The 22384-nt window shown below is 49.7% G+C and overlaps 1 protein-coding gene across 2 annotated transcripts in view; it reads right to left on the bottom strand.

The window, feature by feature from the left end:
* Positions 1 to 790: 790 nt before the first annotated feature.
* Positions 791 to 22384, bottom strand: part of MED26 (mediator complex subunit 26) — a 50718-nt gene continuing 29124 nt past the window's right edge. The window contains exons 2-3 of one of the 2 annotated variants that reach the window (XM_047776693.1): positions 4228 to 4305; positions 791 to 3569 (exon numbers count right to left, since the gene is read on the bottom strand). In XM_047776693.1, coding sequence (XP_047632649.1) covers positions 1917 to 3569; positions 4228 to 4305 — 1731 coding nt within the window. In that variant the 3' untranslated portion in view covers positions 791 to 1916. The remainder of the gene's footprint in view (positions 3570 to 4227; positions 4306 to 22384) is intronic. The other variant, XM_047776694.1, reaches the window with a different exon arrangement.

The following is a 22384-nucleotide window of genomic DNA, read 5'->3' as shown; positions in this document are numbered from 1 at the left end:
TGCCCTTAAAGCCACTTCGCTAGGCTTTTTCTAGGAGTCTTTTTCAAAGCTATGTCAGAAATCTCCACTGGCTTTGAAACTATGCTTCAGGGTTGACTGAATGTCCCTAGACCTCTTGGTTTGCTCTGTGGGGCTACCCCTCTAAAGGGGTAGTTGCTTTCTCATCTGTGAAATTAAGTTGCTCCTCACCTTGAAACAAGATGACCTATTCCAGAGTGGAAAAACAAGAAAACTGAAGTCTTAGCTTATGGTTTCGGGGACAAGGGGGAAGAACTAAAAGGCTATCACTTTATAGTCAAGGGAGGGAAAAAAAATTTTTTTTTAAGTCAACCCCATCCAGATACTAAGATAGCCCTAGGCCTGCATGGGAAGCTGGCAGCCTGGAGCCAGGGCCCAGCCTGGAGCCAGACAAGAGTTTTGAACCATGTGGTATAAGAACTACAAATATTTTAGGGGATAAGACAAGGTCACTGAGACTTGAATTGCAGAGCCTGCTGTGGGGCGGGGCTTCTCTGAGAAAGGTGAGGTATAGATGGAGACAGATGTGGCCCTTCAGTTTGTCACCCAAAGCTAAGAGGTGACCTGATGTTGGAGAAGCATCGTGGCCCTGAAAGCATGAAAGGCAAGGTAGGGGTCAGTCTCCAGGTGGAAGGCTAACAGGCTGACTTGGCAACTTTGCCCTGCCCTCCTCCCCACAGTCTGGCTACTCAGGGTCCATGTCTACTTGGCTAATCCAGAAAGGACTGATAATGGCTGTAAAGGACCAAATTAAAAACAATTCTCAGACTGGTTTGTGCAAATGTTTTTTTTTTCTTTTATTTCCACATTTATATCACAAGGTGTCCACTTACTGGACCAAATAGCAAAGTTGCTCCCTTCTGCATCCTGAGAACACAGAAGTCTAGGTACTGTACATTCACTAAGGCTCCTTGTTTTTGCAAATCGCGTTTATGACAAATAACCATAAGGCAAACGAATCTAAAGGAATGGTTATGAGTGTTTCCAGCGTACAGACAGGTCTCCTCTCACCCAACAGTACAGCTTACACACCAGTAGCACCCGCGGTTACTTTTGTGTTTTTTTGTTTTTTTGTTTTTTTTTGTTTTTTGTTTTTTTTGGGGGAGGAAGGGACTCTAGGAAGGTGAACTTTTCTAGATTTGTGCAGGAAGGGGAAAACGAAGAGGGAGGAACAAAGTAAAGTTACTCGTCTGGTGGTGAGATGGAAAAGGGGGATAAAATAAACTCTAGAAAACTTAAATTTTTGCAGCATTTCTTTAAAAACTGGGTTTTAACTGAAACGAGATACAAATGTGTGGATGCCCATGGAGTGTGGGTCAAACTGCTGGCCAGTTGGCCTGCCTGATGCCAGCAGCTTGCTATAGCTGGGAAGCTTCTGGCACCATGATGGAAAAGCTGGCCAGGTGGGGTGCAAACAGAAGCTGCAGTGTTGCCCACTGCCTCAAACACTCAGGGCCACATTAAAAAACAGAAAATGCAAAGAGATGAGATGCGTGCTTCTGTTGCTGTGTTAAAGGTAACCTCTTCCACAGGTTTTCTCTGCCTGCCTGCAACTGAGGTCCCAGCTCATGGGGGCTGGGCAGCGTCCACACCTCTTCTGAGGTGGGGAACTAACGCTTTTTATAGCTGGTTTGCTATAGAGTTCTGAACTCACTTTGCTGGCCTTCCTTCCACACAGTCCTTCCTTTGCAATTTTGTTAGTAAACTGGTAGCAGCATTTCACAAAAGAAGGAGAATTTTGAGGGAAGAGCACGGAGAGACCTAGAGACTCTCGCCCCCTCCCTCCCGCCCCAGGCCGGACTCCCTGGATTCCCAACCACTGGAGGTGGCAGGGTCCTGGCGCCCCACCCTCCACGGCTAACTGCAAGGTGGGAATGCACTTAGAGCCCGCGGGCTGGTCAGTCCAAGCAGACATAAGGCAGAATGTTCAACCGCCCGTCGTCGCCGTGCGGGTCGAGCGATATGCACTGCGTCCAGTCATACCAGTTACCCTGTGTGTCCTGACACCCATTCACCCCTGGCCACTGGTGGGCCTGGATTCTGTCCAGATCGTCCTGTGTGACCTCTCGGCTCAGCCCAGGGAGGTCCGTGGGTGGGCCGTGAGGCACCAGCACGTGTGGCTTCCGGGCCCCACGCCGAGTGCTCTCCTCCTGCTTCAGGTACTCGGACATGAAGTGGTGAGCCCCTGGGGTCTGCGCACCCGATGATGAGAGCAGGCTGCTCTGCCGGCTCAGGTACGACTGGATGATCTCGTTGCGCGACAGCTCCTTCCAGTTCGTCTGTTCAAAAGGGCTCTGGAGGTTGGCCTTGGCCTCGGGTTTGTCCAGCTCTGTCCTGGGCTGCTCTGTGTGCACAGGGCTGTCGGCCCGCACTGGCTCTTTCTGGGTCAGAGGTTTGATCTGTCTTGTCATGGGGTCAAAGGTGAGCTTCCGCTCTTTTAACCGGACAGGTTTGACGCCCGCCTCGGCCACTTGCCCGTCCAAATTAACCGTGTAGTCACGAGGCCGGTACCTCTTCTTCTTTTTGCTGTCCGAGCCACCAGAGGAGGCAGCATCGCTGTCTGCCTTGGAGGAGTCTGGGGAGAAGCCTGCCCGGGGCAGGAGAGGCTCGGCTGGGGGCAGCCCTGCCTTGCAGCCTGGCCCTGAGAGCCGCTGGTGGCCCTCAGGCTGTTCTAGCCAGCGCACCGGGCTCTCTGCACTGGGCAGCAGCTCTAGTCGCCGCACAGGGGGTGTGGACGGCTGGGCCAACGGAAGCGGTGATGGCACCTGTGTGGCATCAAGCGACTGGGGCCTCTGCGAGGGACTGGGCACCGAGCCCTTGTATGTGTACGGGCTCCGTTGCCGGGCAAAGGAGCCCTCGTGCCGTGAGTTCCGGGGACTGAAAGAGCATCGAGGTGGTGCCTTGGGGTGGGGGGGGCCAGGAGTCTCGTCCACCCTGTCCAGCTGCTGCAGCAGTGCAGCCTTCGTCTGCAAGCAGGGCCCGGGGGGCTTGCCTAGGCCCGGGGAGCTAGTGTGCGGCCTCACGGCGTTGATGGGGATCTTGCCGCTGTGCTTGTCATTCTCACTGTGCTCCAGGCGGCTGCCCTCAGGGCCCACATGCCCACTGCCGTCCAAGGGGCCAGGGAAGCTCTCAGGGCTCCCACTGATCCCGTTAGTGGGGAGGGGGGACAAGTTGGGTACCAGGGAGTCGTGGCTTGCTTTGGAGACCTTGGGAGGTGGCCCAGGGTGGCCAAGGTCACGTTGGTCTCCCCGGCGCTTGCGGCTACCCAGCCTGTCCAGCCGCTGCCCGGGCAGCCTCTGGATGTCGTTGCGGTTCTTCAGGTCGTGGATGCTCTTGGGTGGGCCAGCTGCCCCTGCCTCTGGCCGACAGTTATGGGCACCCCCATTGGCTGAGCCAGTGGCGCCTGCCAGCCCCCGCAGTGTGGCCTCATTCTGGTGCACGGGCTCGATGAGCTTCTGCCAGCTCCGCAGCAGCTTCTTGGCCCGCTTGGCAAGCTCCTCATTCTTCGTCTTCTTGCGGACATCATTGATGAGCTTCCCAAGTCGAGTTTCCTACAGCCAGAGAGAGATGATGACACACTTATAGGAGAGGGAAACCTCATGAAAAAGGGAGCTGAGTGAGAAATGGTGGGGAGCACCCCATGTCTTTGAAATGACCTCACACTGGGCCCTAAACCACTGGCTTCCCAGACACAAAACCTATGAGGATTTGGGGCCTTCGTGGCATTTAAATTCTCAAATCCAAGTCCTCAGACCTTACGGTCCCAGGGCCACAGGTGGCATTCTCAGAAGCTCCTGGAGACTGTAGCCCATCAAGATCACTGCAAGGACACTTTGTCAGGGGAGCTTTCTGGGTGAAAGCACATTGTGACAAAGGCAACAGCAAACAGAAGGCCTTTAGCCAGCGTCACTCACATGAATCTCCATAGGCATGGCCGCCCCCTTCCCCCAGAGTGTGTAGGGCCTCCTGAAGAGACAACTGCAGCCACCCAATTCCTGCAATGCCCATGGTAAGACAGTACTCTTGGAGCACGTGCTATGGACTGGCACAGCGTAGTCCAGGAGGGCATGCCCCATCACTCCTCTTAAGGCCTCACTTGGCCAGTGAGCAAAGGCTGTGATCTCCAAGAAACCAGGAAAGACCTGGGTTGGGGCAGCTTGGGTCCCGCCCACACCATCCTCCCTAGTGTTCGAGCCCAGGAACACTCACCTCCAGTGCCTCTTTGGTAATGGGGTATTTCTCCAGGCTGGAGATGACTTCCTGCACCGCCACCATGTTCCGGATCTGCTAAACAAGAGCCAGTGTATCAGACCTTGGGCACTTCTTTCTCCCCATCCCAGCCTGCTCCAGAAATCCGCCTTCCCAAAAGCCAATGGAGCCAACATCACCAAAGCCCCGACCTCATGCAGCCTCCTACCTGCTCTCAGGGGCCAACATGACTCCTCTGCTTCCTCTAGTGCATGGTATGCAGTTTACCATGAGCCTGTCCATGTACACTCCCACTTGCCCAAGTAGCTGGCACACAACTGAAATTAACAGTGATTATGAAACAATATCTGCTCTTGCTATGGGAGATGCGCTACTGGACTCTGCCATTTGATGGGAGGCTGAAGGATTTATCAAATAAAATGCACCAGGTTTAAAAGACTGATACGTAATAATCCAATCAGGTTTTTGTTTTTTTGTTTTTTTTGTTTTTTTGGTCTTTTTGCCATTTCTTGGGCCTCTCCTGCGGCATATGGAGGTTCCCAGGCTAGGGGTCTAATCCAAACTGTAGTCACCGGCCTACACCAGAGCCACAGCAACGTGGGATCCGAGCTGCGTCTGCAACCTACACTACAGCTCACAGAAAAGTTGGATCCTTAACCCACTGAGCAAGACCAGGGATCGAACCCGCAACCTCATGGTTCTTAGTCGGATTTGTTAACCACTGTGCCACGACAGGAACTCCTAATCCAGTCAGTTTGATTACACTAAGATCTTTATAGAATTCATCCAAAGATACCATAAGGATTGCAAAAGTCACAAAGTGGGAGAAGACTGACACTACAGGGCCCCAAGGATCCCTATCTAGAGCATACAGAGAACCCGGGTCAGGAGACACAAATAGGAACTGGATAAAACGAGATTGTGCAGCAGTGCTCAACTCTCTTAGTCATCAGGAGATGCAAAGTGAACCCACAAGTGGCTACACTGCACACACCCGACTGGTGGAAATAGGATCTGACAATACCAGGTTGTTCTGGGGCACAGCCAACTCTGGGGAGTGATCGTCTGTGTCTAGTCAAGTCAAATGTGTGCCCGTCTCATGACCAAGCAATTCTATCCCTCATATAATACTTGCTACAAGCCAGGCCCTGTTCTATATACCAAGGTCTGTTTCCACAGACCTTGAAGAATTACCACACAGACCTGCGTAGAATTATCACAGCAACCTCAGGGGAAGGTACTACTATTCAAAATCACATTTATGGATAGGGATGGCACAGAAAGGTGTGGGTCATATGGCTATACATTGTAATGATACCAGTGTCCTCTGTGAGTTGAAGGAACAGACCGAGAAATTCAAGAGTACTGGAAATGAGCACACTGAAGCTTCATGCATTAACAAGATAAAGCTTAAACCAAGAGGGATGAAAAGTCACAGAAAATATCATATTGTTGATTCCATTTAAACCAAGCATCACAGCACACTCAAAAATTAACTCAAAATGAATCAGACCTAAAGGTGAAAGCAAAAACTCTTTTAAGTCTTCTCAAAGAAAGAGGAGAATATCTTTGCAACCATGGGGTAGACAAAGATTTCTTAGGAGCCCTAAAGCACTAATGTCAAAGAAAACATACTGTCAAACTGAGCATTAAAATCAAGAACTCCTGCTTATTAAAATAAGACACTGTTAATGAAGAGGCAAGCCTCAGCCTGAGAGGACATGTTGACAGAGCACATCTGGTGAAGGATTTGGATCCAGAACTGGTGAAGAACTCCTGCAGCTCAACACCCCTCAGCAGCTGCAGGTTTCTGATGGGCTAGCTGAAAGGGGGAAGCCACGGCTCCTGAGGAAGCCCCCCTCCCCTCCCAGATGGCACAGTGAGCACATCATAACACACACACACACACACACACAAGAACCAAGTTATGCAGGCATGTGAAAGAGCACAAAGAAAGGTATATTGCCCACCCAGCCACTACAGTGTGTTTCCTTGTATTTTTCCAAAAATATTCCTTGTATACAAGCCTGTGTATAAACTTATGACACACTAAAAAACAAAACATGGTTCTATGCCTTGCTTTTTCTTACATCAAAAACTTCCAGAGTTCCCATCGTGGCGCAGTGGTTAACGAATCTGACTAGGAACCATGAGGTTGCATGCAAGTTCCATCCCTGCCCTTGCTTAGTGGGTTAAGGATCCGGCATTGCCGTGAGCTGTGGTGTAGGTCGCAGATGCGGCTTGGATCCCGAGTTGCTGTGGCTCTGGCGTAGGCTGGCAGCTACAGCTCTGATTAGACCCCTAGCCTGGGAACCTCCATATGCCGCGGGAGCGGCCCAAGAAATGGCAAAAAGACAAAAAAAAAGAAGAAGAAAAAAAAAACCAAAAAAACTTCCGACATCACAGACCTCTTCCCTTTGCTCAGCATTCCAGTGGGAGGAGGGCTCCACTTCAGCCGCCACACTGGGGGGACACTTAGGCATTTCCACTCTCAGTTACAAACAAAGCTGCAGTCACCACCTTTGCTAGATATGACTTTGGGCTAACACAGAGCAGCAAGAGGGGCTGTTGGCACAAAGGCCATGAATAGTTATAATGAGCCCCCAGGGAGGCTGCTCCCACTGCGCCCATGGCAGGAGAGGAAGGTGAGGAAGCCTGTTTCTCACATCCTTGCCAGCACTGTGATGTTACCGGTTTCCTACTGCTGCCAAAATGACCACACATGATTACAAACTGAGTAGCTTAAATGACACGTGTATATCATCTCAGGTTCTGGAGGTCAGAAGGCCAGTTTGGGTCTCCCTGGGCTGAGATCCAGGTGTTGGCAGCTGCCCTCCTTTCAGGAGACTTTCAAGGGCCCATTTCCTACTCCTTCAGAGTGTTGGCAGAATTTGGTTCCTCACTGCTATAGGACTGAGGTCCCCATTTCCTTGCTGGCTATCATCTGTAAGCCAGAAGGCACTGCATTTTCTGGCTCACTACACCTCACCCTCCATCTTCAAAGTCAGATATGGGGTTGAGTGCTCCTACTGCACCTGACACAGGCAGGAAAGGGTCTCTGTTCTAAAGATTTAATTAAGCTGGGCCCTCCCAGATAATCCAGGCCTGCACCATTGATTATATCTGCAAAGTCTCTTCTGCCATGTAAGGTACCACACACCAAGGTAATAGGTAATGTTGACTAGGATATGGACATCCTCAGGGGCCACGAGTAGTCCCAGCTTTTCTCACTTGCTCCATGTCCAGCTAAAGGCAGACATCACCCCTACCCCCACTCTAGCTCTTCTGTCTCCTCTTAGTATAAACTGCACAGTGACCAAAGAGCAACAACAGTGGCCCTCACTGCCCAACAGGGCTTTTGCAAAGCTGCTTCTGCCAGGGGGCTAATCTGCACCTAGGCAACTAAGGCTACCACTCATAGTGTTCTTGTCTGGGGCTGTGTCTGTGAACACATCCAGATGGCCCTAAAAACCTACTCCAAGCTGCACTGAGGGAGGGGGTCTGCCAGAAAACACAATCCATCCTCTGCATACCTCCAACATGCGACAGGCAGGGATTCAGCACAGAAGAGACTGGACAGTTAGGAGGCTGGCCCCTCAGGGACTGCGAGGCCACCCACTCCCTGTCCCCAGCCCTGGGATTCTGGCCCCAACAGGGTCCTAGGTTTGCCACATGGCCTGTCTCCATCCCAGTGACCTCACCCTGGTATATTTAGAGCCCTGGGTCTCCACACACTCCTGAACCAGCAGTCACCAAAAGTGAGCCCGGCAGCACAGACTGTCCTTGTCCTTAGGCAGACATTGTCCTGCTGCCAGATAGGAGCGGGGTGGCAGAACACCTGAGAAGCCAGGGACTGCAGCAAGCTGGGGTTGCAGACCTTGCACAGCCAGAGACCCTCCTGGAAACTGCACAGGAGCAGGGATGGGATAAGGCTACTGGGCCCTACTGTCATGGTCCAGCAGCTCCCACAGGGGGGGTGGTGCAGAGGCCTTCAGCTTTGAGAAGGCTCTCAGCCTCTTGGCCCTGTGGAAAATGCTATGTCCTCTGCCTTTCTTTTTTGGCCCTTGCTGCGTGCAAGTTCAGGATCACACAATGGGGGCTCATCCCTCTGCTCTTAGGCCATGATGGCAAAGACACTGAGCACTGTGTAGGTAGCATCACCTGGGCATTCTGGAGGCAATCGGGCCCTGGGGACCAGGAAGCAGACTCTGAGAAATACTACAGGGGTCTGGCACCAAGCCCTGCTCTCACCACATCCAACAGGCAGGAGTTCTAGGGTCTATGCAATGCCAGGTTGGGCCTCTGGCCTCATACCTAGCAGGTAGTGACACCCCAGCAGACTGCAGCCCTTGTCTTTCACCCTCAATGAAAGGGCCCCTGCTGTAGCAGAGATGCCAAGGCTCAGATGGGGCAAAGGGGAGGCTCCATCTAGGCTCCAGGCCTATAAAGCCCAGCACGGGCCCCTTGGGGCAGGGAGGTATATATCAGGTAGAAGTCAAGCCAGAGGTGTCTATGGCAAGGGCGGCATCTAAGCAGGGCCACCAAGGGTGGACAGCAGAGGCCCTGACACCTCAGGAAATGGTGAGATGGCACCAAAGTACCAGAGAGGGGAGAGGGGTCCAGAGCAAAGACAGCAAAGCGGCATGAGCCAGGACGCCAGGAGGAAGAACAGACCCGAGGGAGGTAAACTGGCTACACAACCTGCTTTCCATAAACTTCAGCCACTGTGGGAGCCGAACTGCTCCCACTATCCCAACAGACCATTCATCTCTGCTGGTTTCTAGGGCCTTCCTGGCATTGTCTGTCTGAAAAAATACGATCACAGCAGAGACACTGTGCCATTGCTAAATGAGGAGGAAGTCTCTGAGCCACTCCCAGGTATTGCCCTCCAGAGAGACTTTGGGGAAGTTCTACAGTTCAGAGAGCCCAAGGGTCATGCATAGCCTCTTGTGGTCAGAAATAGCCTGGCAAGTCCATGACCCTTTCAGCCTTTTGATATCTCCCTTGGGATTTATCCTCTGTTTAAAACCAACCAACAAAACAAAACAAACAAACAAACAAAAAAACCTAACCTCTCAAAACCACTTGCCAAACGGCTCTCCCTCAAGGGCTAGAAATCATACATGAGGGACGTCTGAACACCTGCAGCCTCATCTTCTCATTAGGGCTCCTTCAATAGGTACAGATTAATCTGTATTTCGTCAACAATTAGTGAGCCAAGTATCACCTCCCCTTTCTACCAATGCTGACTTCCCGTGCAAACTGCTCACTGTCCCAGCCCACTTATTTTCATTATTTGGCCTCTTTATGGCAAATAAATACCTTGCCAGGTTGGTGATGTCTGGCCCTGTGCACAAGGATGCCTAACAAGCCTCAGGGAAGGAGCAGGGTGGGCGTGGCAGAGGAAGGTGTCAGGAGCAGGGAGAGTTACTGTGGAAGGGCAAGGAGCAGGCAGGGTGGGCCAGGCAGTGAAGGCAGGACAGGGAGTCAGTGGGCAGCCCCAGGTGTGGCTCAGGTGAACACACAGTCATTGGGAGACAACTGGTGGAAGTGACTCCTTCACTATCACACTGGAGACTCACATATATCTGCAGTCAGGCAAGGAAGTGAACATCCACCCCAGATAGAAAGAAGGTAAAGTAGCCGGTGTCTCCACATGGACTACACAGGCTCCTCCTAGCCAGCCTTGGTGAGGGGACAAGAAAGATCGTGTCTGAGCACATCCTCACTCACACTTCAGAGATGCCCCTCACCACTGACCCAGTTCCCACCAAGAGCAGGTGTGGAAGTAGCAAGGCCCCCATTCCTGGAGAGCCCCTCGGCGCTTGCTAAGTCACTACTCCAGAATGGGAGGAAGGAAGCGGGGACTGACATGCACAGGTGACAGGACCTGACAGGACCAAGGGAAAAAGGCAGCTCTCGGGCAGCCTTGGTAAGAGGACCGCACAGCACAGGGTGCTACCACTCCTACTCACGCCCAAAGCCGGAGACGTCTCTGTCCTCCCAACACGCTGGGTCACAGGAAAAATGAGGAACCTGTGCAAAATTCCATAGCCCACTGTGCTGGGAGAACTGTTAAAGGCTCATCCTCATCATTTTATTTATTTATTTTTGCTTTTAGGGCTGCACCTCCAGCATATGGAGGTTCCCAGGCTAGGGGATGAAGCGGAGCTACAGCTGCCAGCCTACACCATAGCCACAGCAATGTGGGATCTGAGCCACATCTGTGACCTACACCACAGCCTATGGCAATGCCAGATCCTTAACCCACGAGCGAGGCCAGGGATCAAACCCACATCCTCATGGATCCTAGTTGGGTTTGTTACTGCTGAGCCACGATGGGAACTCCCTCATCTTCATCTTTTAGTGACAAGTTTTAAGAGTATTTACCGATATGCCCTAGAATCTGGTAGAAAATAATTTACTGGGGGTGGGTAGCAAGAAGGGGATAGATGAAACAATGTTGATTGGCTCTAAGTTGGGACCAACTGAAAGGGGGGAGTGTGCATGGTTATATGATTCTCTCTGATTTTTTTTTTTTTTTTAAATTTACCACAAATCTAAAAGGTTACGAAACACACCCATTACCTAACATTTGGGTAGAAGATAACACTGGATCTGGCATGAGAGGGCAGCAGCCATGTGGAGGTGAAATGAGCTAACACCTGTTTTCCAATTCCTCACCACAGATTTGTGCTGCACCATCTGGTGCCTGTGACACCATCTTCACCTTGACCCTTGGGTCAAACTACAGGGCAATCCTCAGAGCTCTGGATCAAGCCCCCTGCAGCTGCTGAGCTGCTGCTCAAAAGGTCCAGGGCAAAAACAGCCACACTCTTGGGGTGGGAAGGGGTCTGGGTCTGCCCTCTGAGACAGGTCCTCACCTCCCTGCTATATAGCCCTCACTCAGAGTGGAACTGGGGCCAGGCATAGATTTCAAAGCTCCTTTATGCAGGAAAGGCTGGACCCACTCTCTGCCTCCAGCTAGGGAAAACAGCACAGGGTCTGGGAGGGCACCCACCCTAACATGCACCAAACAGCTTCCCATAGGGCTCTCAAAGGGCCCAGGAGGAAGAAGTTGGCAAGAGTTGTCCCAGGCTTCTGATATAAACCCCTCACTTGTCTGCAGACGCCATCATGTGTGCGCTCCCATGTGCATGAGGTTACAAGCTAGGTGGAGGGCAGCCAAGGTCTGGGGGCACCTCACAGAGGGGTGCAAACCAGGGTGGGGTAGAAACATGGTAAAGAACCAATGGTGGAGTCCCCATTGTGGTGCAAGGGATTGGCGGCGTCTTGGGAGTGCTGGGTTGCAGGTTCAATCCCCAGCCCAGCACAGTGGTTTGGGGATCTGGCATTGCCACAGCTGCAGCTTAGGTCACAATAGTGGCTTGGATCTGATCCCTGGCCCAGGAACTCCATATGCCACAGGGCAACCAAAAATGAAAAAAAAAAAAAAGAAAAGAAAAGAAAGAAAAAGAACCAATGGTAATCCTGGTAATCCAGGGAATGGACAGCCAGAGCTCCACAGCCTGCCCCCTCTAATCAGCCCAACATTCCAGCTCCTGCCTGACAGTGGCACATATGTGATCTGTGATCATGCAGCTGGGCTGCAGGAATCAACCACTCAAGACCTTTCTTCTCAGGCTGCTCCCTGAGGCCACTCTCTGACATGCAGGCACACCACTATCTTCTCCAGAATCCAGGAGACTGGACTGTCTTCAGAAAACCTGTCTACAGCACAGTATGTGGAATCCTCTTTGAAACCAACATCCCATTGGAAAAAAATATATTAACTGGCCTTCATCACATGTCTGAAAGTTGCTCTGTGAACTAGATCACTGGTCTAAACCTGGATTCATGTGTAGAGGTGGGGCCAGGCCAGTGAGGCAGAACCACCACTGACCAGCCTCCTCCTCATGGTAATTCAGGGGATATGTAGGTGAACCCCAGACCCTGAGTAATTACTACCCTGTGGGGGATTTCCAGTCCTGATGTGAAACAAGGAACCAAGAATTCTTCAGAGTCTACAAGGCTCCTGGCTCACTGCTCCCTTTTCTCCATGCACCAAGGGCTCCCATTCCACCCCAAATCCCCAATCTCTCAGTAATTAAGCTGGACCCGTGCAGCCCTGATGGCAAAGGGGAAAGCCTGCACTTCTGAGTCCAAGCACTGGTGAGAACCAAGGGCAGTAAGCCAGGGTAGGCTCACCCCAGCATGCCTCTCACAGGATCAGTACTTGTTGGATTCCTCCAGGGTCCAAAGTCCTTTCCTTCCTTTCTTGAAACCCCACTTAACAGATAAGGAAAATAAGGGTCCAGGAAGGTAATGGGAGTCCAGCAGTCAACACACCTCTAAAAGGTAATGGAGCATGGTTTCACCTTAGTTTGGCGCGAGGTCTGTCCGTCACACACAGCCCAGCTGGTGCTTTACTAGGTGGGATGAAGGAGGGCACCCAGATGCCACCAGGCTGGTGACATTGGCACCTGGCCCACATATTCTCCCAGCAGGGAAATGCACAGGTTACAAAGTGTTCCTGAAGCCACACGGGGCCAGTGGCTTCATGCCTAGCAGCATCTATGAATGGTCTCTCGGCTACCTCTGCCTTCCCCACTCCCGTGGTGCACTAGAACCAGAGCCAGAGATCTCCACACCCAACCACAACAGTAGGGGCTTCAGCCCACCCCCAACGCTTGCCCTGAGCTTCATGCTATTGGTAAACAACAATGACACTGGAGCCTCCTCCCTGCCGGGCCCTGGGAATGGCACACAATGAGGGTACACTTGCCCTGTCTGTCTGGCCATCCCCACCCCTGACCACACTGTGACCCTGCATCCAGGCAGCATAGCCCACACCAACGCCTTCAGTGGGCTCAAAGGCCACCCGGGCAGCAGTAAAAACTAGTTCACTTTAAAACCAACCATGTGGAAGCCACTTTTTTTTTTTTTTTAAGCAGAACAGTCTAGACTAGAATTTACAAAAACCACTTAACTCAAAAGACTTTGGAAGTGTTCAACAGCAAGCAAGCTGTCCTTCCAAACCAAAACATGCACAGATGGCACCCAAAAGAAAGCAAACCTCTGAGGCTTTCAAGGTGCTGAGCATTCTAAGGCCATCCTTGGCTGAGTCACCCTGCCCTGCGTCACACAGTGGGTGTTGGTCATGTCCGCTGAGGGCGTGCAGGTGGATAAATGAAAGGGGCTTTGCCAGGCAAGTATGTATCTGTGATTTAGTCCCAGCCTCACTCTTTTCAGCCATGGCAAGTCTTCCTGCTTCTGAGGAGCTTCATACATGTTCCCAAGGTAGGTGCCATTCTGTGACTCTAACTGCCTCTACTGCAGGTCAATGCAAGAGGTAGTGCCTGCATTCCCCAGAAAGCCTGGCAGTACCAGCCCATGTCCCACCCCATCTCCTTGAGCAAGGAAAATAAGTCAAGAGTCAGTAAGTCAAGATCGTAAGTGCCTTGATCCTACCTTTTAGCTCAGAAGGTGCAGCCTCCTGGCCCCGCTCTGCCTTGCCTGGTCCCATAACTGGGCAGGAGTCAGGAGAACCTCCCTCAGGCATATGTCACACTAGAGCTCTGCCTGGCAAAGCCACCTTCCTCTGGCAAGACCCCATGGGACCTTGTACCCACAGGGGCAAAGTCTCTCGTGCACTGCTTCTGAGAGGAAGAATGATGTTGGGGTGGGGGCTGTGTCTCAGCTGTTGCCACCAAGCTCACCACTTGCAAAAACACAAAAGCACTTCCTCATCAGTGGGGCCCATCTGCTCCCCAGGAGCGTACACAGCTCCAGGATGGCCATCGCCTGCATGGCCCTGACTGTGTACACTCACAGCCTGCAGAGCACCCATGGCCTGAGCTGCCAACTGCATCTGCAACTCGGCCCAGGACAGTAACTGGAGCTCCCCATCAGCACATGGGCATGAGCGGCTGCCATCTATGGGACCTCTGCGAAAGGCCTGTAGAGGAGAGAGAGGCTTGCAGACAGGAGGGGGTGGGTGGGATAGTGTAGTGTGTGAGAGAGCTTTCCCCTCCACAGCAGTGGCTCTCAAGCTGTCCCTCTCAACAGTCCTAGCTGCTCTTCTCAACAAAATTTAAACTCTCCTGACCTCTGAGTCACATCAGTATACAATTCTTGTTGTAATTCAGCCCTTTCTGAGAGCACAAGAGCTCTCAACATGTCATCTGGGAATTGGTTCATTACTACAACTGTAAAGTCAAAAAGCCAAGTGGAGCATTTTCCTTCAGTATCTGTGCTTGAAGAAAAAGGTCCAGTTGGCAGTGCATCTGATGACAGAGACCACACCAGTGGCGTTTCCTCCCTCCCAGCCTTGCTCTCATTGGAACAGCCAGTAAGAATACCAGCTGAGCAAGATAAGACGCCTATGGGAGGGGCGTGCACAGGGCTCGGCCCACTTGTATGCAGACTATAGTTAATCCAAACTGAGAACGAGCCAGCTTTTTAGGAAGTGACAGGGGCCAAGCTCCAAGAGAATGTTAAGTGAAACAGTGAAGTGACAGCAGTGCACTCCCAAGTTGCCAGTGAAAACACCTGGCACTGGGGCTGGACAGAGAAGCAGTTAGCTCAGACTCGGCCTCCAATGCTGGCCCAATTAAGACTTAGAGCAATACTGGCCACCAACCTGAGCCCAGCTCCTCCTCCATGAGCTGGGAAGCCTGGGTGGAATGTTGGGAAAATCAGAGATCATGTTTGTAGATCCTGAATGGTACAGTGACTGCCATTCTGGGAGACTGTACCCACAGAGGTCAGGCCAGGTGGACCCTGCACACTGTCCACCAGGCTTCTCTATAGTTTGTAAGATCCTTTCAAGGCAGCAGTACCCAGTGTGGTACCCAAGAGTCTGCCAGTCTGCCCTCCTGGGCTATGGGATCCTGAGAACAGGTGACATCCTAGAATCCTACTCAACAAGTTTCCAAATGCTTTCTGAGCACCTACTGCAGGCCTGGAGGATACAGGAAGGGCTGGTTTTCGCCCAGTCCTAAGGCATGGATAGAAACAGCAAGCACAGAACCAACAGGTGGAACATCAAAACTGAGGCTCATCTGGGCTGCAGGAGCACCAAAGTGGCACATCAAGCAGGCTCCTTTAGGACAAGAGAAGGACTATGGAGAAGAGAACCAAGGACTTACTCCTTCTCAGAGGGCCTCAAGCCCAGAAATGGCCCAATAACCTGAGGCTGCCAAGCCTCGATGGGTAAAAATGACCACACCCACAAATGATGACCAGGACCTCCGTGGTAAGCAATGAGTGTTACAGACATGCGATTGACACACAGGGTCTGGCGGCCCTCACTTTCCTGGGCACTCCATGTGGGGTCACCAATGTCTGTTCTAAGCTGGGTGGAAATGAAAAGAGTTAATAGGAACTGTCAGAGCCTGGGTGGGGGTCATGCTGGTTAACTCATTTGGCAAGTCGCAGGGTTAAGTACAGAGGAGCTCTTGTCCACTTCCACAGAACAGGAACCCATGAGCTCTGCAAACTCACCAGGCCCTAAAGGTAACTGAGGGTGGGCATGCCTGTCCTGCATGATACAAGAGCAATCAGGCAGGACATGGCCTAAAAGGCTGTGTGAACTCTGTATCATGTGTTTCCGGAAAGACTGTACACAGAAGGTGAGCCAACCCACCCAGCCCACTTAGCCACTTAAGTGGGAGGATGATAGAAGCTTCCTACAGACCTCTGGGAGGGGGACAAGAGACACCCCCTTCCCAGGACAGTGTCTGACATAGAGTAAGCACTCAGGAAAGAGGGGTCACCATGGAGCCTGTCACGAGACTGAACTCAAGAGGGGTCAGATCCAAGCCCACCTCTTTCCCTCCCCGGCTGCCCTGGGCTCTGTGTGGAGCTGGAAGAACAGCAGTGGGCATGGGGACCTTCTCAGTGAGCATTCCTGCAACAGGGATCACTGCAGAGAACCAAAGATACTGTCATGGGGAACAGGAAGGTTAAGTCGCTGCATTGTGTCAAACATCATTTAAGGATGGAACTCATACCCCAGGATCCGGCAATTCCACTCTGGGGTAGGGACCAACAGAAACATGAGCACACATGTACTGAGAATGATCAGGGCAGACATATTCAGAAAAGCCCCATCTGAAAACCAACCACATGGCCACTAACAGTACAATGGATGACTAAATCACAGTCTATCCATTCAACACAAAGATGAATCTCAACATAGGTCAAGTGAAAAAGCCAGTTACAAAAGAATACATTCTGTATTAGATTGGAAGCTCAAAAGCAGGCACGGACTTCTAACAGAAGCTGGGGAAGCTGGGGCTGAGGAGAGGATACCAGAGGGAGCAAGAACGGCTTTTTGGGGAGACACTCTATTTCTTGACCTGGGAGGGGGTTACTGGGGTGTGTTCACTCCACAAACATTCACTGAGATGTAAAACATGACTTGCACACTTTTCTGGATATACGCTATACTTTAATGAAGAATTGGTCTTAGAGGCTGTCCCATCCTGGAAACAGACACAAGAGCTACCAGGATTAAAGAGGAGGGACAGGTGACGGCAAGCCTGCCTCTCACCCTCCCAGTGCAGCACAGACCCTCTGAGGGTCCCAAAAAACAAGGTATGAGAGCTACCATGCCAGGAGCTCAGGCTACCTCTGAGACACCCAGCATGTGCTGTGCTTCACAGCTCACAGAGAAATGAGTCCACATACTCCTACCCTGGGCAGGGGCTAATCTGGGGAAAACAGGATGCTCTGAAGGTTCCACAGAAGAAGCATGGAGCAGGTAGGTCAGCGTCCCCAAGAAGGAGCAAGCTCCAAAGTTACTGGAGAGAGGGAGGCAGGCAGGCAGCACCCACCATTTGGGCATCACTGGACAGCAGCCTGGGTGGGGGACCTCTATCTCCTACAACATCATGGTTCTCTCCTGAGACCACAAACCTCCAAAGTAGGTGCTATGTCACCTCCCCAATGAGGAAGCCATCCACCCGTTATACACCTGGCCGCAATTTCATTACCAACCTAACCTGCTAATCCTGTGCAGTTAGCCTATGCCTGCCTCCACGCAATAGGCCATGAGCAAGTCGTAGACAGGGCAGAAATGGATAGCTGGCTCAAGGGAGGGCAGTGGAACAATTCAGATAAGTAAAATTCTACATGCCCACTCCAGAAATGAAGATAGCTAAGAAAGACTAGAAATTAAGGCGGGAGGAGGTGCGTGGCATAACATTAAAAAAAAAAAAAATCAATGTAATCTGTCGTATTAAGAGGTCAAAAAACCATTTCAGTGGAGGTAGAAAAAAATTTGACAAAATTGGACAACCACTCCTGACAAAAACTCTCAGTAAGCTAGGAATATAAGAGAACTTTCCCAGCCTGACAATATCCACAGCCAACATCATACTTAATGGTGAACAGCTTAATGTGTCCCCTGACCCAAGGAATAGGTACAAAACAAGGAAGTGTGCTTACCCCCGCCCGCCCCCCCCCCCCGACTCAGTCTCGACAGGAGATTTGAGGGAAGAAGATCATCCAGATTGGGGTAAATAATGCTGTCTTTATTCATAAATAACAAAAGTCTATATGGAAAATCTTACAGAATCTACAAAATAAGGATAAGTGAGTTTAGCAAGGCTGCAGGACACAAATTCAATATAAAATTCCACTGTATTTCTATATGCAAGCAATAAACATTCAGAAATGGAAAAAAACCAATTCTGTTTAACAGCAATTTTAAAATATGAAGTCATTACGGATAAATTTGACAAAAGACATATAAGACCTTAACACTGAAAAGTATAAAACATGGCTGAGAAAAATTAAGAGAGGCATCAATTAACGGAAAGATACACCAAGTTAATGGATTGGAAGAGTCAATATTGTTAAGACTTCAATTCTCCCTCAAACTGATCAACAGATTCAATGCAATCCCAATTGGAATTCCAGCAGGGTCTTTGGGAGAAATTGACACACTGATTCCAAATTTCGTGGAGAAACACAAAGGTTCTAGAATAGCTAATGAACTTTATAAAAAAGAAAACTGGGAATTCCCATTGTGGCTCAACAGAAACGAATCTGACTAGTATCCATGAGGACAAAGGTTTGATCCCTGGCCTCACTCAGTGGGCAGCTGGTTCTGGTGTTGCTATTGCTGTGGTGTAGGCCAGCAGCTGTAGCTCTGATTCAGCCCCTAGCCTGGGAACCTCCATATGCTGTGGCTGAAGCCCTAAAAAGACCAAAAAAAAAAAAAAAAGGAAGACTCACATTATCTGATTGTAAAAATTACATAATCAAGATAATGTGATATTGGAGCAAAGACAAACTGATCAATGGAACAGAACAGAGTTCATTAACAGACCCACACACATACATGGGCAGGTGATTCTTAACAAAGATGATAAGGTAATTCAATAGTGGACAAATAATCTTTCAATAAATAGTGCTGGAATTAACTGGATAGCCATATGTAAAAAACAGCAGTGAAACAAAGCAACAAACCTTTATCTCAGAAAATACACAAAAATTAACACAAAATGGACCGCAAATCTAAATATAAAAGTTAAAACTACAAATATATGGCACAAATGAACCTTTCCACAGAAGGGAGAATCATGGACTTGGAATCTGGGGTTAATAGATGCACACTATTGCCTTTGGAATGGATGGGCAATGAGATTCTGCTGTGTAGGACTGGGAACTAGACATCTTTGCTACTTATGATGGAGCACGATAATGTGAGAAAAAGAATGTATATATAATATGTATGTGTGACTGGGTCACCTTGTTGTGCAGTGGAAAATTGACAGCACACTGTAGACCAGCTATGATGGAAAAAATAAAAACCATTTACAAAAAAAGTTAAAACTATAGAATGTCTAGAAGAAAGCATAGGAGGAAAATCTCTGTGATCTTGGGTTTAAAAGGCAAAACTTTAGAAATACAACACAAAAAAGCACAAACTATAGAGAAAACAAACTGGATTTCATCAAAATGAAAATCGTTGCTCTTTGTTAAGATGACACTGTTATGAAAAGGCAGGCCACAGACTGGGAGAAAATATACACAAATCATATAAGAAAGGACTTGGACTTGCATAAAGAATATATAAAAACCTCTTTTTTTTTTTTTTTTTTCTTTTTAGAGCCACACTCACAGCATACGAAGATTCCAGGCTAGGGGTTGAATTGGAGCTACAGCTGCTGGACTACACCACAGCCACAGTAACATGGGATCTGAGCCTCATCTTCGACCTACACCACAGCTCATGGCAATGCCAGATCCTGTACCCACTGAGCGAGGCCAGGGACTGAACCCACATCCTCATGGAGTTGGTTAAACGCTGAGCCATGAAGGGAACTCCTAAAAACCTCTTTCAACTCACTACTTAGGCAAAGAACCTAAGAGAAAAAAAATGGGCATATGATTTGATGTAGGAAAAAAATCACTTGACAAAATGCTGAACGGATTAAAATCCTTCACCAAAGAAGAGATGTACATGGCAAACAAATACTTGAACATGCTCAACATTATCAGTCACCAGGGAAATGCAAATTAAAACCACCATGAGATACCACCACCCATTAAAATAGCTGAAATTAAAAAGACTGACCATACCGCATGCTCACAAAGATGTGAGACAACTGAAACTCTCATACACTGCTAGTGGGGTGGGAGTATAAAACGGTATACTCATCTTGGAAGAATTTTGGCAGATTTTTTTTTTTTTTTTTGGTCCTTTTAGGGCCCTACCTGTGGCATATGGAGGTTTCCAGGCTAGGGGTTGAATCAGAAGCTGCAGTTGCAGGCCTACATCACAGCCACAGCCATGCCTGCAACCTACACCACACTGCAACCTACCCCACAGTTCACAACTCTGGAACCTTTGAGTGAGGCCAGGGATCAAACCAGCATCCTCATGGAGGCCAGTCAGATTTGCTTCCACGGAGCCACGATGGGAACTCCTTGGCAGATTTTTAAACAACCCAAAAGTCCATCAACACATGAATGGGTGAACGAATTATAGTATATCCATAAAATGAAATATTACTCAGCAACAAAAAGGTATGAACTATTAATATATACAACATGCGTGAATCTCAAAACAAAAATGAATGAAAAAAGAGCCCAAAGTAAAAAAGAGTACATAATGCATAATTTCATAAAATTCTAGAAAAAGCAAGTTAATCTACAGTGACAGAAAAGTAGATCAGCAGTTGCCTGGGGATGGGGGTAGGCTGAAGGGAAGATTACAACAGGACAAGAAGAAGCTTTTGGAAATAGCCTTATTATCATGATTGTGGTGATGGTTTCTCAAGCTTATAAATTAAAATATATCTAATTGTACACTTTGTGCACAGTTTATTGTATGTCAACTATACCTCAATAAAACTGTAAAACAACTTGGAGGCAGAGGACAGATACAAGTTCCTGGAAAAAGGAGGAGGGATGGGAGGCAAAGAGAAGGAATGCTTCTTTGCCAGAGGTTAGGGATCAGAAGACCCACCCAAGCTCACTCTTCCCTGGGGTGGAGGGTGGGGCAGAAAGTTGTTTCTCCCCTAAGTAAAATGAAGAAACCTGTCATGCCTTAGCATCTTAGGGGTATCGTAAGGACTGCATCACAAATGCATGCATGTATAATGCACTCCTCATAACAGAATGGGCTCCAGCAGGAACCAAGCCTCATCAGCTTTTCTTTCTCCACATTCTGTTTGCCCCATAACACCTGTGCATCCAACAGACTGCACATCCTAACTGTGGGCTTGGGAAAGGTGATTCCTGGCTCAGAGATAGGCCCCAGCCATCAGGGAAAGCTCTGTGGCTGAAGCTGGGTGACAGTGTTTTACAGGTTGTAAAATGAAAGGCTCACTAGCCATTGAGGACTGAACTTCAGAACACACGCCCTCCTCAGCCTGCCTGTGGGGTTTTGTCATACTAGTTGGAGACCCAAGAGAGGGAGCTAGTGCTCACATGGAAAAGGCTGGTGGCCACTAACATCTGCAGAAAGTCTTAGGCAAAAAAAGCAGTTTGTTCTCCCTTCAAACAGCTGGTGTGAACGATACCCTGTATCTTATCCTCCTGACAAGAAAAGAGCCTCAGGACATCTGACACCTTCGTCTCTCTCACTCTTTGAGGTTTTCTCCAATATATAAAGCTCCTCTGACTGGAAATGTCTAAAATTGTGACTTCCCTCCAGACAGCTGAGCTAGACCCTTACTACTCTCAAGTGTGAGTGAATGAATGAATGGAAGGATGGATAAATGAAGTCCCATCTTACTGTTCTTGGTTGCTGGGGACCCTGTTTACTCCATTATAAACATCTCAGGGGTCTCTCTCTAGCAAGTCAGGATCTGCAGTCACAAAGTTGGTATCTGGAGAGCAAACAGGCCTCGTCCTGCTTCCAGTTGTCACCTGCACCAACCGCCATGCCCTCAAGGGTCATGGGAACAGGGAGGTGAGTCTTAGTACTCCTCACATACTCCCATGGAGGTCAAGGCAAAGAGCACCATGCCTAGGCAGCCAGCAGAGGAAAAGCTAAGGCAAGGGCAGGAGAGGGCTGTGCCCAGGGTGGTACAGACTCTGTTACTCCTCCAGGCAAATATGTTTGCTCAACAGGGTCCAATGGCTTTGGAGAGAGTCTCCCATGTTCAATGCAGTGGTCCTAGGAGTTACCACAACCATGAATATGGTCTCCGAATTATCTTCTTGCCCACCTGAAATGATTCCAAAGGGTTACATAAAGAGGGAGAAGGAAAGTCAATTTTTGCAAAGCCAACATTAAAGCAACAGGGAAACCAAACATCACAATCCACTCTAGCAACTTGGTGACAGCATGACCCACAAGGTGATAGCACTGCTTGGCATGGTGGATTAGTGGAAGGTTGCTGGTAGAAAGAAGGTGAGGGCACAGGGGAGGACCATTATGGCTCCCAAGGCCTCTTGCTACCAAAAGCTAAATCAACTGCTTCCTCCCAACCTTCCCTGATAGGGGGCCTCAGGAAAGCCTCATCACCCAAAAGCAGTCCCCGCTGGCCGGCATGGACCCCCAGCAGCACCTCCTCCCTCACCCTGAACCACCTGCATCCCAAGGGGGAAGGGGTGGCAAAATTGATCCTGAGGAGCCCACTCCATGGCTAAATGTCAGAGGATAGCCTTGCAGTGAGACACAAGGTTCCCCAAG

This window comes from Phacochoerus africanus, chromosome 4 (genome assembly GCF_016906955.1).
Source record: "Phacochoerus africanus isolate WHEZ1 chromosome 4, ROS_Pafr_v1, whole genome shotgun sequence".
NCBI lineage: Eukaryota > Metazoa > Chordata > Mammalia > Artiodactyla > Suidae > Phacochoerus > Phacochoerus africanus.
Note: the sequence above shows the minus strand (reverse complement) of the source record. Positions and strands in the feature narration are given on the sequence as shown.